This window comes from Triplophysa rosa, linkage group LG24, assembly GCF_024868665.1.
Source record: "Triplophysa rosa linkage group LG24, Trosa_1v2, whole genome shotgun sequence".
Taxonomy (NCBI): domain Eukaryota; kingdom Metazoa; phylum Chordata; class Actinopteri; order Cypriniformes; family Nemacheilidae; genus Triplophysa; species Triplophysa rosa.
In genome coordinates, this window is record NC_079913.1 from 15,952,855 (window position 1) to 15,969,887 (window position 17,033).

The following is a 17,033-nucleotide window of genomic DNA, read 5'->3' on the forward strand; positions in this document are numbered from 1 at the left end:
GCATTGCAGACTCACGCCACCTAATGGATTTGTTTATATTACATCAAATTAGTCATTTTGAAACGCAATGTTATTGAATACATTTAAAAACAGCCACATTTGAACATTCCCAGAACCAACACTTAATATTTGGAGTCTGTCTGGAAAGTGCACTTGTGGCCCGATACACGGCTGGGTCCTCGGCCCAGATCTGGTCCACACACCTCTGTTAGATTTTGAGTAGAAAAGGAATGTGGCTCGGATTTGGCCCAGAGATTATTGAATGAAGGACTGTGGCCCACTTTGTGTAAAATAAAGGAGAAAATTAACTATGAAGCAAATTCGTTCACTCAACTTGACTCGTTGAATCATCTGATGCTTTGACTGAAGTAAATTACAGAGTAAATGAACACTGCTCAGTGTCTGTATGAGTGCACACTACAGAGTGTATAAAGTGTTGAAGTGAATGAGATAATGAAGTGATGATTGAATCATTAGTGATGAACACCTGCTGTTAACAAACACATTCACTGAAGAAAACATCAACAAGAACAGAAAAAAACAACAATATTGATTTACAGTAAATAACAGATTAACACAATAAATCTGTCAAGATCTCATCACAGGAGAATTAAATACAAACACCATTAACATATTCACTTATTACACACAACACTTTATTTCTGTCATCTGTGTAAGATCTTATTGAGAATTATTACACGGCACTCTGGAATACTTGATTCTGATTGGCCAGTGCAACATTCCAAGGGTCGTTATTCCCAGATAACAACCTCTCACAACGAATAACCCAATGCAGCAAATCATTTTGACAGGTTTTTTTTTACAAATTAAATATAAATGTCTTTTAATCAAATATATGACATTAGATTTACAAATGATTAAACCAAATTGCCTGTTCGTGACATTTGAACGTCGTTTCTTATCTTAAAACTGAAAGTAAACATTTTTTTTCTTGCGGAAGGTCTGCATTCGGTAAAAATGAGCTTCAAATTCACATTTCATGTCCAGTTTTTTTTCTCATGTGGTAAGTAGCCGTGTAATAAGCGGGATAATGTACAAGCAGCCGGCTGTTATCGCAAAATAAGCCCCTTCAGTGTGACACACTGTCAGGGCTTATTTCTGCCATAACAACCGGCTGCATGGACATTACCCCTTACTTAACAGCCCTGATAGCAAGCAACCATTATATCATTTGCATTTATGCATTTGGCAGACACTTTTATCCAAAGCGACTTACATTACATTATATTATACATTTGTATCGGAGTACTTGCAATCCCTGGGATCCAACCCATGAACTTGGTGTTGCTAGCGCCAAGCTCTAACCACTGAGATACAGGAAAGCACATCAAAAAGTGTTGATTTGTCATTGTTAATAGCACTGAATCAATATCACTTTTGCCCACGCAACTAAGATTTTTTTATTTAATCAAACCACAATTACTTTGATCGGTGTTTGCTGTAGTTTGGCTCTTGACTTTCATCAAGTTAATTCTCTGTGTAGTTCGGATCTTGACTCTCATAAAGTTAATTCTCTGTGTAGTTCGGCTCTTGACTTTCATTAAGTTAATTCTCTGTGTAGATCGGCCTTTGACTTTCATCAAGTTTATTCTCTGTGTAGTTCGGCTCTTGACTTTCATTAAGTTAATTCTCTGTGTAGATCGGCCTTTGACTTTCATCAAGTTAATTCTCTGTTAGGGTGTGATTCTTATTAAGTGGGGGTCATATTCTAGGATTCTTTACCTTAACAAAGTCTCTGAGAGCCCGAGAACCTTGTACTTCAGGAGACTCCAGGCAGGTTACAGCTCTGAAAAATGGTGGCACTGGAGACTCAGGGGTTCCTCATGGTTTTACACCTTATTCTTCATTCTTTTGCTGATGCAATGAGAATTTTACTACCCCACTGGTAACACCCATAATGTTGCCATTTCTAGTATTGCATTCTTATAATGGGAATTGGTATTAATGTTGGTAATTGGTAAAGTGTGCCTGGAAAAATATTTAATCAGAATATCAATTTGCCTAATAATTAGGCACGCACTGTATTATAAGGCAGGTTATATTCAACCACTGTGGTAGCCCACGCACGCACACATATAAGCTGCGTCCCAATCCGCATAATTATGGAACTAAATGTAATACTTTTTAAGACCTTTTTAAAGACTCTTTCCATACATTTCAAGACCTCATCACCACTTCTTTTAACCGGTTACATTGGCGACACTTTAACTTACATTTACTATATACTGACTGTAAGATAGCACAACTAAAGTCTTCGCTTGTGATAACTCCTTATTAATGCAATTCAAGCGGGTGGGAATGAATAAAAGATGCTTTGCTAAATTAATAACTATACAGTAAACAGTAACAGTAAATACAGTAAAGTATACAGTAAACATTACATATGAAATAATGAATGAATAAATACCTTAATGGAAAGAAGAGCTGTATTTTGATGTTTGTGACAGTTAAGGATTACAGTGCATACTGTTTTGCTACGCACTAAAATGTATATACTTTCCCATAACAAAAACAGTACAGTACTTTAAGGGCATAGTATAAGTAGACGAATTGGGACGCAGCAACATACATACATTATACATCATATTACAGTACACTACTGTAGTTTTTACCCCACTATAGTATGCTAGTAACGGCATACATAATATAGGTTATTGTTTATCTTGAGCATTAAAGGACTAGTGTGTATATTTTAGCGGCATCTAGTGGTCAGGTTGCGAATTGCAACCAACGGCGTAGTCCACCGCTCATCCCTCTCTTGAAAACACAAAATATACATAAACATAGTGACAAAACGCGTTCTGTAGAGCAGTTTGTCCATTGAGGGCTACTGTAGAAACAACATGGTGAATTCCAGCAAGGGGACGTGTGTGTAGATAGAAATAGCTCATTCTGAGGTAATAAAAACGCAACGCTTTGGCAGGTAACGTCTTTATACACCTTTGAACACAGTTATCTATATTATATTACATTTCTGTCAGTAGAGCCTCCTAAACATTACACGCTAGACCTGTAACACGATCAGCAGTGTATCTTAAACAGTTCTCTCTTGCTTAAGCAGCAGAAACAGTTTTACTTTGTGCCCGAAATACATGGTGTTCCTAATATTTGCTGTAATTATTTCCTGTAAAACACAGAGAACTCCCTCTATCCATGTTGTAATCGATTGGTATAACGGTGCCGACGTCACTGGGATTAATCTCAGCTTCAGAATCAAAGCTTCAGTTGTGAAAAAAGAAATCTGATGAGCTGCTTCGTCGTACCAACAAAGCTTTGTCAACCCAAAACTGATCCTGTAACCCTGAGGTTTGTTCACCTGTAGTCTGCGCAGCATCTATATGTTCCCCAAGGAGAAAGCATGAAGGCAACACAACGGTTTGACTCCGCTTTATTGAAGTCTGTATATAAATACACATGCACATTTCAAATGTAAACCACAGTGAACTCAAGTGCAGCTAAAGGTATTCCCCGGATCATGCACAACCATCGCTTCCATTTCCAAAAAGAACCCACAGCCAGGTGTGCGATTCACCAAAGCCTCATTCAATTCATAGTCTGTCTTCCCAGATTTGTTTCCATATAAATAAATAAATTTATAAATGTGCACTCACAGAGTGAACTCGTATGTACAGGTTTATTATTCAGAAAGCTAAAGCAGTCACAGCCGAACCCGACCCCAGCAAACATTCAAAGGCAAGAAGCCAGCCGGCACGGTCGGAGAATGCTCATTTCGCCTCTCTTTCTCTACAATTCAAGGCAGAATGAACAGACATGTGGCAGAATATGAGAGAGGATCCGATGTGAGAATCGTGCAAAGAAGAGGCAACGGTCTGAGATTTCGTTAATGCCGAGGTGAACTAAAACATAGAGTCAGTAAAATCGCATGAAATGACCATCCATGAATAAAAAGGGCGTGCAAGGATAAAGCCTTTCGTGTATTCCTCCGACCCGTTGACGTCAGCGCTGCGGCACAAGCAGCTTTTACGCAAACTCTCGGCCGACGTATCACAGGTATCTACACGCCTCTCTATGCATTTTGAAAAAAAACGGTAACTGACGATGCGACGCGTGACACGAGCTCACGAACTGCAAATGAAACAAAAGTGATTGTGGAACAGCAGTCAGCAGTGCTTGACAGTTCAACTCCTCAGTGTTCCTCCAGACTCTACACGAAACAACACAACCATACACGCAAAACTCGTCCAAACGCTCGTACATGCGGCTCCGCTGGCTACATCCCAATCCAAAGTACCGTCTCTGGACGCTTTTTACGATGACCGCATCGTTTACTGTACATAAGGCTTTGGGTGCGCGCTCGACCTTTCCGCTCAATTGGTGTTCATGGTGACATCTCGGTTGAGGCCGAGCTCTTCGTCCTGCTCGTTGTCATTTAGATCTTCCTCACCCTCCTCCTCATCGCTTGGAGGCGCCGTCGCATGCGCCGTGGGCAATTTCTCCTTCTCCTCGGGTTCCTCGCGATCCAGCGCAAAGTAGCCCGTACCTTCGACAGTGTCCTGTCGCTGGTAAAAGAGCACGTATGCTGCTTTGGACTGCACACACACCAACAGGAGAAGCGTCAGTCATCCGACAGCACAACTTTTATTATTTAGCTGCGGTGTCAATCTCACCACTATCTGCTCCTCACTGGCTGGAGATACGCTGCTGTCATCAAAGTTGTACGTCTTGTGATCGTCCTTGTTCTTGGCATAGGCCGTGTCTGACAATTAAACAAAAGACACTTTCATTTACCAACGACACGCGTGTTCAGCTCAGTAATATTAGTGCTTAGCGTGCGTCCGTCAATTTGCTTGAGCAACGGCAAACATGTTAACGCCTGACTCATGCTCCCTACGTGAAAGAATTACATAAAGCGTGGGTTGAGGCTATTTTATCCTCTAGACTGACAAACATTTACTGGTTTTGGGAAGCAATAACCAACTGATGTCTGAAGATGACTTGTGCATGTCTGGCATGCCTAAGGCACAAGTCTGTCCCACACGTCATCATATAAATGATGTTCTGCTGTGGCATCCCTCAAAGCTCTATCCTCATAACCACTACCGTTCTTCCTTGAGAACATCTGCAACGTGCATACTCACAGTGGCCGCCTCCCATTCCTCCATAGTGATTGGACACGGCGATGAGGTCATAGCAACAGGGACCAGCGTTGGGGTTGATGAGGAACTCAGACATGTCCAGATCCCTGGAGGAACACATCAAAACACCTCATGCATTCAAACAGACCTACATTTACATTTATGAATTTGGCAGACGCTTTTATCCAAAGCGACTTGCATTGCATTGTACTATACATTTGTTTCAGTCTATGTACAATCTCCTGGGATCGAACCCATGACCTTGGTGTTGCTGGCGTTACTAGCGCCATGCTCTAACCACTGAGCCACAGGAAACTACCACATGATTCTGATTTTTTACATTTACCTTACCACTATCTTATCAACATCTTTCCTCCATTTATTTACTAAGCAGCATGTCCTACTATAACTGAGCACAGGGGCTACGTTACATGCGAACTGCCGTACCGCAGGGGGAAATCCACCAGTGAGTCCAGCTTGTCCCTCATGTAGCGACTGTAGGAGAAACGCTTCAAATGGACCACCAGAATCGGCGGTAAAGACCACAGGTCAAGTTTCTTAGTGGCCTGCTGGTGTTGCTTGCATGTGGGGCAGTACCTGTAAGATGAAAGACACAGACATTTCATGACCCTGTGCCATAGGATCAAACACACAATCATCTGGAACCGCTAGCACCGCCCGCCCCTTTACTGCCATAAAACACTTGACGAGTGAAACGTTTAGCAAGACTGATTGTGAAACAAAGAGCGGGACAGCTAAAAACATTATGGAAACAGTTCTACTAGATTCATCTCTGTCAAAACAAATCAAACATTTAAATCATGGAGTCTCACCACGGATCTTCTGCTCCCAGCTTCTCTTTGGTAGTGAAGAGTTCAATACAGTCCTTCAGCTTAAAAAAGCTTTTCTTCTGAGGTTTATAATCCATACTCTCATGCTTATCAAAGTCCTTCAAAGTGGAAAAAAGTTTATCAGTAACCTATGACTCACAACAACAACAACTTCTGACCGGAAAACTAGTGACAGTCTGACCTCGGCTGCAGCTTCATTAAAGTATTTTCTCTTTATGTCTGGTTCCCAGTCCAAAGAGAGATAGCATCTATCTGCAGGAACAACAGACTCAAGTGTCACATTCGTTAAATGCTCTCTCATTTTTAAGTCGCTTTGGATAAAGGCGTCTGTTAAATGAATACATTTAAATCACCACATCAGAAAATCTAAATAAGAGTTTTACAACACACTCCCCCCAGACGCTATAATGCAGCCTGTATTTGTATCCCAACTTTTTTATTTGCATATGATTTTGGTCACGTACACAAAATTCAGGACACAACTACAGGAGAGTCATGAGTTAAAAACTTAAGGCATTCATTTAGTCGTCACTCCTGAAACAGTGACAGTGAAAGGCGGGGCTTAGGCGGCTATATTGCTATCGTGCAGGGATGATGTCATCGCGGGCAGGTATGATCAATAAGGGCATGGTAAGTGAAGGCTCTCTTACCGCTGAGGCGCATGTGATCCTCGTGGAATCGGATCTGCCGCGACTCTCCTTTGATGAAGTTCAGGTCGGTCTTGCCCATGTTGTTAAACTGGAATGTGAAAAGACGCTTTCTGTGGCTGGCCATTTGCTGACCTTTAGAGGGGTTTTCAAGGACCGCTCCGTTCTCCAGGTCGTTATCGCAGCCGACCGAGTCCTCCGATTGGCTGTTTTCATTCTCAGAGGGAAGTTCCTGGTCCTGACTGGACTCATCGTCCGGCTCGTCGGTCTCCATCTCACCTGAGAGATAAGTGCTCATTGTATTTTAGAATGAAGCGCTGGCACTGTTTAAATGTGCATGCCGATGTTAGAAGTGAACAGCGGGCTTACTGGGTGAGCCTTCCTCGCTGACACCGTTGGTAGCGTTGCCGTTAATGGAGTGATGTTTGGTGGAGTTCGTCTCCTCCGACTCCTCTTCAGCGGCTGAGTGAAGGAAACGACTGCAAACGACAGCAGGTAAACTTACAATCATGTGCACGCATTGAGAAACACACAATTCACTCATTGACACGCCAGACACCAACAGAGGTGACACCATATGTCAAGACAACAGGACACTATGTAAAACCGAAATTACAGTTAAGATACGAGTAAATGAAACTGAGATGAGAGACACTCGGAATGACGACTGTAGATAAGACAGATAAAGTGATACTGAGACAAGACAGATCAAAGGGTGATCAGACAGAGACGAGACTTAAGTGAGACAGAACTCCTAGAAGATGAGACAAAGTGAGACCGAGGGAACTGCTGTGAGGTGAAACAGAGGTGGGACAGAACTGCTATGAGACAGAGATGAGACTAAAGAGAGACAGAGGTGAGACAAAGTGAGACAGAGATTGAGGCGATGTTCAGACTGTTAGTGCATATCTGATTGAAATCCGATCATATTTAGCAAGTGTGAACAGCGAAAAATCACATGAAATTTGCTTCAATTTATATATGCTTTAAAATCCTATTCATATGGCATTTCTGGAAATGATTAGCTGGATATGATTAGCTTTAGGCTTAAGTTACGTTCTCACGCCACGTGAAACAACACGATAAAACGTAAGCACGTCAGACATCTCTGCATATTCAAGCTTGCTGTGTTGTTGTTTATTAGACTTCAGCTTCGATAGACACAGTAATCCAGCGCAGCGGCTACACGTCGTTATATAGTAAGAAAAAGTAACCGTGTTGGACTCCGTGTATGACACCACCAAACTGCGAGAGCAACACAGAGCAGTGTGCTGTGAAATGGTTCTCACGGTACTGCGATGTCATACACAGGTCGACGCATGAATCAATGCAACGTCATTGCCATAGAAACCAAATCGGATATTGCAAAAATTGAGAAAGCACCACACAGACACAGAACTGCTATGAGACAAAGATGTAACAGAAGTGCTTGAGATGAGACCGAAGCGTACCAGAGTCGCAGCAGCAGTAGATTGTAAAATTTGTCCTCGTTGAGTGTTCGAGGTACAGTGAGGATGAAGGGTTGGCCGAATAGCGGTGTGCTGGTGTGATTGTAACCAGACTGCTTGTATTTTTCTCGCAGATGAACTGGAATCACCACATGATCCGTGTCCTCCTGCCTGTTCACAGCCACCTCGAACCTACGGCACGGACAAAAGCGCCGAACATCAGCTTCACAACGCATTTCTGTAATTTCAATCTGACGAGGACGAGACACTCACACGTAGATGTCATCCCGCTCAATAATGCTGCTCAGGTTCTCATTAGTGGCAAAGATTCGATGAAATCTGTGGTTGTAAATGTCCGTCACAATCATCTAGACGGGCAGAAAGAAGCGGTGAGATGCAGTAAACGCATGATGGCACAGAAGACATTTCAGATGTTACCTTCTCAGCAGGAACGTCTGACAGGGCAGAAAGCGATGCACACAGATCTGATATAGAGCCCACTTTAGGCACCGTCACTTTATACTGAAACACACAAGAGAGACAACAAAGATATTACCACCTCACCCAATCCTCGCTTTCATGTTAACAGTCAATAGGGATGTTCGTTTCGGTTGATTTCCCTGACCGAGAAACAACGCTTGTTATCCGAACATTATCCAAGCATATGCCTTCTTCGAATGCGACACCCGAAGGATGCAGACTTCGAAATGAGACAGCTATGGTTGACAAGTGTCTGTGACCTGTTAAAAATGCAATGCAAGATTTATTTTGAAGTGCGAACAGCAGCATACAGAATAGATCAACAACAGCACCTGCATTCAAATATGATCACATTTTCACGAACCTGCAGCATTTTGGACAATGGAGGAAAACTAAAATAATATAAATAAAAAGCATTAAATAAACAGGCAAGGAAAAAACTTGAAGAACCGGCGAAGTTTTTTTCCGTCAGGAAGTTTTTTCATCAAATAAAAATAGCAGGCCTACCTCAATCCAAAGCTTGGCTAGTTTTTATTTAATAAAGCAATATGTTTATATAGGCCTATGTGTTGTGGGGACAGTCTGGAGCCTGTTGACAGTTAGACCCACAGCAGAAAACACCCTTTCAGATGGCACGGATGTCCCATAATTTATATTTACATTTAGTCATTTAGCAGATGCTTTTATTCAAAGCGACGTACAAAGTAGGGGAAAACAGTAGAAGCAATTTGTGCAACAAGACAACAACAATGCATAGGTGCATTACAACTGGTCTCAGTCAGCCTATGAAAGTATACTAAGCTAAGAATTTTTTTTAGGGGGGGAGGATAGGAAAGTAGAAAAGAAGTAGAAGACTGTACTAAGAACTTGCGTAGCATGGTCAGACAGGAAAGGTCTAATTCTCCTAATATTGTAGAGGATGAATCTACAGGACAGGCTGGTGCTGGCAACATGGTCTGTGAAGTTCAGCTGATCAATTACCACTCGCAGGTTTCTGGTCATTCTGGAAGGAGTAATGGTTGATGAACCTAGTTGGATGGAAAGGTCGTGCTGAGTCTTCAGGTCGGCCGGGATCACAAGCAGTTCACAAGCAGTTCAGTTTTTGCAAGGTTCAGCTGCAGGTCATGGTCCTTCATCCAGAGTTAGATGTCCTTCAGGCATGCCGAGATGCGCTCAGAAACCGTTGGATCATTAACCTGAAATGACAGGTGGAGCTGTGTGTCATCCGCATAGCAGTGATAGGAAAAGCCGTGTTTCCGAATGACAGAGCCTAGGGACGTTGTGTATATGGAGAAGAGCAGCGGTCCAAGAACTGAGCCCTGGGGTACCCCTGTACTGAGATGCTGGGACTCGGAGATCTCACCTCTCCAGGATACTCTGAGTGACCTATCCGAGAGGTAAGACTCGATCCACCGTAGCGCCGCTTTAGAGACACCCATAGTCATAGTCGACAGGAGGATGTGGTGGTTGACAGTGTCGAAAGCGGCAGATAGATCCAGGAGGATGAGTGCAGATAATTTAGAGGCTGCCTTTGCCAGTCTCAGGGCTTTGATGACTGAGAGCAGTGCAGTCTCGGTGGAATGACCACTTTTGAAACCAAACTGGTTGCTGTCCAAGAGGTTGTTTTGTGTGAGAAATGAGGAGAGCAGGTCAGCTACCACATGATCAAGGGTTTTTGCAATGAAGGGGAGGAGAGATACCGGTGTGTAGTTTCCTAGCAGTGCAGGATCAAGGGTGGGTTTCTTCAGTATATACGGGCCTCCTTAAAAGCAGAGGGAAATGTACCAGTGGTGAGAGAAGAGTTGATAATGTGGGTCAGAGCGGGGACAACCGATGGGGAGATGGCCTGAAGTAGACGGGTTGGAACGGGATCTAGCGGGCAGGTAGTTGGGTGGTTAGATGCAATGACCTTGGAAACGTCAGCTTCAGTCAGGAGAGAGAAAGAGGGGAGTGAGCAGGCCTCGGGAGTTTGTGCATGTTCAGGCGTCAGCAGCGCAGTGAACTGACTGCTGATGATTGTAGTTTTCTCTACAAAGAAAGACGCAAAATCGTTTACCGTTAAGTCCGATGAAGGTGGGGGGGGCGCAAAGAAGAGCAGAGAAGGTTTTGAAGAGGGTACGAGGGTCAAGCGAGCTGTTGATTTTTGAGTGGTAGTACTGAGTTTTGGCAGAGGAGACATCAGCGGAGAAAGAAGAGAGGAGAGACTGATAGAGACAGAGGTCAGCAGGATTATTTGATTTGTGCCACTTCCTCTCAGCAGATCTGAGCTTGGCGCGATGCTCTCGGAGAACATCGGATAACCAAGGGGCAGATGGGCTAGCACAGGCTGGTTTAGATGTAAGAGGGCATAAGCTGTGCAAGCAGGATGTTAGAGTGGAGCATAGTGTCGGTGGCGCTGTTCGTATTCAGAAGAGCGAGCTGTTCAGGGGGAGGGAGCATGGAGGAGACATCTGAGGATAAGCGGGAGGGAGAAAGTGTGTGTAGGTTGTGACGGAATGCGACCAGTGGGGAAGGGTGTGTTGCATCTGGTGAATTTAGGTCAAGATCCAAAGTGATGAGGAAATGATCCGATGTGTGCAGCGGGGTGACCTGGGCATGATGAGTGGAGCAGTGGCGTGTGTAGATAAGATCCAGCTGCTTACCAGACTTGTGGGTTGGTGAATTTCCAATCATTAGGGATAAGTAGACCGGTTTCTCCACCTCTCCCTGATGTGTGTGGGCTGTGGGAGAAAGTGAAATTATAGGAGAGGGCTGCCGGGGTGGCAGTGTCCTCTGGTTTGATCCATGTTTCAGCAAGTGCTAGTAGAGAGAGACCAGAATGTTTAGCAAAGCTTGTAATGAAATGCCTCAGGAAGCGCGTTTCATTTGCTTTCCACCAGTAAGGATTACGGAGTCATTTTTAAAAGAACCCAACCCAGACCCCTTTAAGTGGACCATATGAAAAAGGACAGAGTTCACACGTGTCTCTGTCCCTAAAAGAGGATTTGAGGATTACCTATGCAGTATGGGGACTCAGATCTCTTTATGTTCATACTGTTTTTGGGGACTGATCCTTAGAGAAATTTACCATAGTTTTATCATTTATTGTAAATATAGTCAAAGTATACTATAGCACAAGTTGACATTTAGTAAGAGTTTGTAGTGCACTGTTAACAGGGTCTGAATGACAAATTAACATTCTAGGGGAATTCTATATTGGAGATCATGTGTAGGCCTAATAAAGACAGAAAAATATGTACAATGAATTAATAAATATGTTACAGGTGCTATAAGGATTTACGTAGCTTTCTCTTCACTACATAGACTAACCCTTCGATAATTGAACGGACCGGAGTCAATTATTCCGCTTATACCACTGTCACAACACCACAAGACGTTGTTACGATGCTTTATCTCAAGACATTTGTATGGTATTTGTCCCGGAATGCTCTTGCTGGTAGGACTAATTTCTTACGCATCTCATCTGAAGGCGTTGCTTGAGCTGCATATGCAGTTTTCCGAGAGCGAGAGGAAGACAGACAGTGCACGTGCACACGCGTTTGCTTCACTGAGAGTGAAAAGACAAGTATCTATATTTGATTTGTTTTCGTCGTATTTAACACCCCTGTCGTATAAGAAAAGTATTCCATTTCTTTTTGTGGAACGTCTAACATATATTTATGGTTCGCTTTTTGAGCATATGTGGATTTAAAAAATGTTTGTGAAACTCTCTATATTTATTTGCGGATCATAGTTTATTTATTCAGAATATTGCAACAATTCTGATCCCATACCTCTTTTACCCCCCCGACTCCTGAATGTCACTCACTCACTCATGCGAGTCTCATGAGAAAACGCAGCTTTTTGATATAAAGTTTTTCTTGTTCCCGAATACAAATATTTTTTTAAGTATTTGTTCGAAATAAGTATTAGTAAAAAACACGCTATCTGTGCCTTTCCGAATACCGTATTCGGGTTCGGCTCCACCCCTAATATATATATTACCGTCTCGTTTCAGAGGGCATGTACAACTGGTTGCACATGTCGGTATGCTCTGTGAGTTAACACATGTATAGCATTAAAATTTGTTATTTAAAAATGTATTAAACTTTTAAATTATTATAACTTTTATATATTTCTATTAATAAACATACATTTTAAACTGTTTTTAACTGAGAGGGTTAACAGTTAAACGGTCAATATTACATGCTTCAGATCTAACATCATTTCTTAGGCTGCAGGTAAGCTACACATTCATAACAGTAAAAGGTAATAAACAACTGGAACATGTCTATAATCCGTAATCAAAAATATCCTATGAAATTAGCTCCACGAGAAAGAATGCCGGTCACAAACCTTCGCTCACGTTCGACTTCTTTAAGACATGGCTGTACCTGCGTGGGTTTGGCCAGCGGGTCCAGCCACACCAAATAGACCTCAAGCGTCCGTTCCTTCTTCGTGGGCAGAGGAAGAGTCAGATAGCAGAAGGGGTCAAAGGTCACTGAGATCTTGGAGCAAACGGGACAGACCAGCGTGGACTTGAAAAGGCCGTGAAAGATATCGACGATGATCGAGTCATTGCGCTTCATGTGGTTCTGCCAAGCTTCCTCCGCCACCACCTGCGGGACAAACACAGTTTCATCAGTGACATGGGAAGCTCTGACACGTTTCGTTACGCTTCAGAAAACCAGCGGCGTTACCTTGTCGGGCCGGCCATCAGCGTCTTTCAGCTGGATGTAAGGCTTCTTCCTGATGCGGTTGAGATCTTCGTGAAGTCCATCCAGCAGAAAGGCCAGCAGCTCGTGAGAGTCCTGTTGCTGATAACCCGAAAACTGAGGAGCGAAGCGACCCACCTGAGTCTACACACACACACAGAGGTCTTAAGGAGGAAGATTTGATAGACGATCCCCCGCCATCGTTCTATCCAAACTGATATTTCGCTTTCATTACCTTCACAAGAACCTAAACGCTCAGTCTCTGCTCGTTTTACCTTGAAGGGTCTGGGCGTGACATAACTGTATTTGTCCAACCAGAGCTGTTTGATGAGTTCGGCGTAGGCTTTGGCGATCTCGCCCTTCATGCCTAACGGATTCTCCTCGTTCAGCTCGTCCAGATAGCGGTCTTTCAGAAAGAAGTCCGTCAGCGGAGGAATGCTACTCAAACACTGCGCAAAAAACACAACCGCTTTCTGATCCATCATCACAGCTCTCGTGTTTGACGGAAACACAGGATTTTAAAACCATCAGTATTTTATACCCTCCGGCACATTCTCATTAGCGTATTGTCAAAAAAAAACACATTGTGGGTTAGGTTTATGTATTGACAGAATCCATGACGATTTAAACAGTAAACATGACAATAGTAATTGGAGTGTTACTCTGCTCACGCTTCTACACAAAACAATTACCATAAGATTAATAATATTCAATATTTTGTTATAGAACTAATAACATTCAAGGTTTAATCGAATCTTCTGTGTTAAAATAAATAAAAACTATACAGAAGCACAAAATCCTAAGAAAGCTAAACCTTAAGAGAGAACTTCTTAAAGCAATGAAAGCACAACGTAAAACACCGAATAGGGCTGCACGATAAACCGCGGTTTTCCACTAAATATATAAAATGCACTTATAATATTGCGCAGGTTGTCCGTGAAGCACGGCACTTTGAGCAGTAGAAAATGCGAGTTTGAGTCGCTTATAACGTGCTTTTGAAAAAGCAACACTCGTCAAACATCATCATTATTCAATCTGTTACAAATCCTTCTGTTAACACTTTGCCTGTTGCCTCTGTTGCTCTCTGTGAAAGCTTCTTGATATATTTCTGTGACATAATTACTCATTTAAGACTTAGCGTCCCCCCCACTTTAACTGTGTCCCCGATCATGTCATCTGCCTCGGCCATTTTCAATGCTTTTGAACCTATCAATTAGGGCTGCACGATTAATCGTTTGTAAATCGAAATTGCGATTTGAAAGGATGCGATTTTCAAATCGCAAGGCATGTGATTATTTCGATTAATACCATCAAATACAAATATAGTAATAACACGCATACACGTAGTCGTTGAAAGTTTGGTCCTGCGCATTTTACGCTTGATGCAGAGTTTAACCAGTAGGGGGCATTTTAACACCGCGCGCGCTGATATGCAACGATCGTCATTTGGAAAAGATGAGCGCCATCGGGCGCAGCAGTTCAACTTCACAACAAAGTGTGTCTGCAGAACAGTGTTAATTTCGTTGACGAAAACTACAATGAAAAGTATTCGTTAAAGACATGTTTTCACTGACGAAAACGAGACGATAACTAAATAAAAATGAATGCATCATAACGAAAACTGTAATAAAAATATACTGACATTTTCGTCAACTAATAAAAACGAGACGAAAATATTCTTGTCCCAGCTAGCGGACATCAGTTTGTGTGCATGTGCTTATCTCATATAAACGGCAAAGAGAAGTCTCTGGGAGAAGGGGAAGCACAGACATATATTATGTGTCTCCACACGGATTACAAAGCATCTTATTTTCCTTCACGATCGCCGGTAAAACGCTGCAAACTTGAAGCGCGACTGCAGGCGAGTCACCCCGAAACACATTACGAAGACAGCACAAAGGTTTTTATATGCCTATGTTAACTTAACACAAGCATAACGTGAAATGCAACAAAGTCAGCAAAAAGAAACCAGCGCTGTCCTCTACTGATTATAGAAGTGATGAAGTGAGTCAAACTGTACATTCCAACCAAGTATGTAACATGTTTGCATTAAAGGATTAAAGAATGTAATACAATTTATATAATGTGTCTTTTTGAAAGCTATTTCTCATTCATTGCTGTCTCAAGCAAACACAGTGCAGCTCTTTCTTCAAAGAGGCATGCCATGAGCCAATAGCCTTTGAGTGTGAGCCCTGTCAGAGCGTTTCATTGGTTGAATGAACTGAATGAACACGCCCTACTTAACGAGTCAATTGAGTCAAATGGGATTGAATGAACTGGAACATGTCATTCATGGTCTAATATTCTGTGTTCCAACAATGCGAATCTAGTTACTGAACTTTTCTGAAAAATAAAGGTAATGACCTGGTTTAATTTCATTCTAAGGTGAAGTAAATTATGTCAAAACAGTTGAATCTTTGTATGGAACATTTAATTACACCAAGTAAATCATTTAAACCATTTAGATTTTAGTAGACTAAATATAATGTATATTTATTCGACTAAAATGTTTTTCATATTTCGTCGACTAAAACTAGACTAAAACTACAATGATGGGGTTGACTAAAATGTGACAAACTAAATTGCATTTTCGTCAAAAGACTATGACTAAAACTAAATCAAAATTTGCTGTCAAAATTAACACCGCTGCAGAAGAGCCTGTAGACGACTTGGTACCTAAAAACAAAAGCACCGCATACGTCTGGAATCATTTTGGATTTCGACGTTCCGATATACTTCAGAGGCAAGTACTGTGTAAAACATGCCGAACGTCTGTGTCGACCTCGCGAGGCAACACGACCAACCTATATCAACACCTGCGAAAGTACCACAGACAACTGTATGATGAATGCATGGGCACAAAGTCCAATGATGAACAAACTTTGTTGCAACCACCGCGATCGAAGCAAACTTCAATTACTCAAGTGTTAGAAAGTGGTACATCTTATGACAAGTCTTCACGAAGGTACTGCAAAATATCTGACGCTATAACAAGATACCTGGCTAAAGATATGCTACCAATTAACGCTGTCACAAAAGACGGATTCAGGAATCTTATCCTAACGCTCGATAAAAGATATCGCATTCCCTTTCGTGTGTTCTCTACTCAATCCATACAAAAACTGTACGATACGACTCAGAAGAAGGTTGAAGCTGAGCTGAAAGAGGTGGGATATTATGTGATGACGACTGACATGTGGTCCAGTAGGACCACTGAACCATATCAAAGTCTCACTGTGCATATCATAAGTGAGGATTTTGAATTAAAGAGTCGTTGTTTACAAACGTCGTACTTCCCCATTGATCATACGGGAGAGTATTCAGTGTTTTACTGAATTGTTTACTCTTAAAGGTAATCTATTATTTTTATTTGTTTATTTAACTTCATTAAAAATACTGTAGTTATTTTCCTGATTTGTCAAGATGTCTGCATTATGACAACATTTTTCTAAATTGAAACAGTGTTAAGGTGTTTTAAATAAACAGTGGCACAGTGTTAGAGTAGTTTATGACTATTCTTGGTCTTTCTTTGATGCTGTTAAAACCTCCACAACAAATCTGTAGCTCTTTTTTTTAATAATAGTAAATCGCATTTTAAATCGCAATTTTGTTGAGAAAAACTGCAATTTGATTTTTTCTGCAAATCGTGCAGCCCTACTATCAATCTCCAGGAATTGAAGGAGGTGACTGGCAAGTTTAAACCTTCTTTCCGTTCTAGTGATATCATTCACCCGAGATTTTTAAAATGAATTATTAATTCGATTGGGCCAGGTCTGGTGTCTCTTATTAATATGTG

The 17,033-nt window shown here is 41.9% G+C and overlaps 1 protein-coding gene across 2 annotated transcripts in view; it reads right to left on the minus strand.

The window, feature by feature from the left end:
* Positions 1-3,393: 3,393 nt before the first annotated feature.
* The window catches only part of LOC130547519 (ubiquitin carboxyl-terminal hydrolase 15-like), a 29,338-nt gene continuing 15,698 nt past the window's right edge, over positions 3,394-17,033 (minus strand). For both annotated transcript variants that reach the window (XM_057323490.1, XM_057323489.1), the window contains 14 exons: positions 13,513-13,686; positions 13,223-13,381; positions 12,917-13,141; positions 8,502-8,585; positions 8,337-8,431; positions 8,067-8,255; positions 6,985-7,094; positions 6,619-6,894; positions 6,150-6,220; positions 5,951-6,066; positions 5,565-5,714; positions 5,121-5,224; positions 4,650-4,738; positions 3,394-4,571 (listed from right to left, as the gene is read on the minus strand). In XM_057323490.1, the coding sequence (XP_057179473.1) occupies positions 4,350-4,571; positions 4,650-4,738; positions 5,121-5,224; positions 5,565-5,714; positions 5,951-6,066; positions 6,150-6,220; positions 6,619-6,894; positions 6,985-7,094; positions 8,067-8,255; positions 8,337-8,431; positions 8,502-8,585; positions 12,917-13,141; positions 13,223-13,381; positions 13,513-13,686 (2,064 nt within the window). In that variant the 3' untranslated portion in view covers positions 3,394-4,349. The remainder of the gene's footprint in view (positions 4,572-4,649; positions 4,739-5,120; positions 5,225-5,564; positions 5,715-5,950; positions 6,067-6,149; positions 6,221-6,618; positions 6,895-6,984; positions 7,095-8,066; positions 8,256-8,336; positions 8,432-8,501; positions 8,586-12,916; positions 13,142-13,222; positions 13,382-13,512; positions 13,687-17,033) is intronic.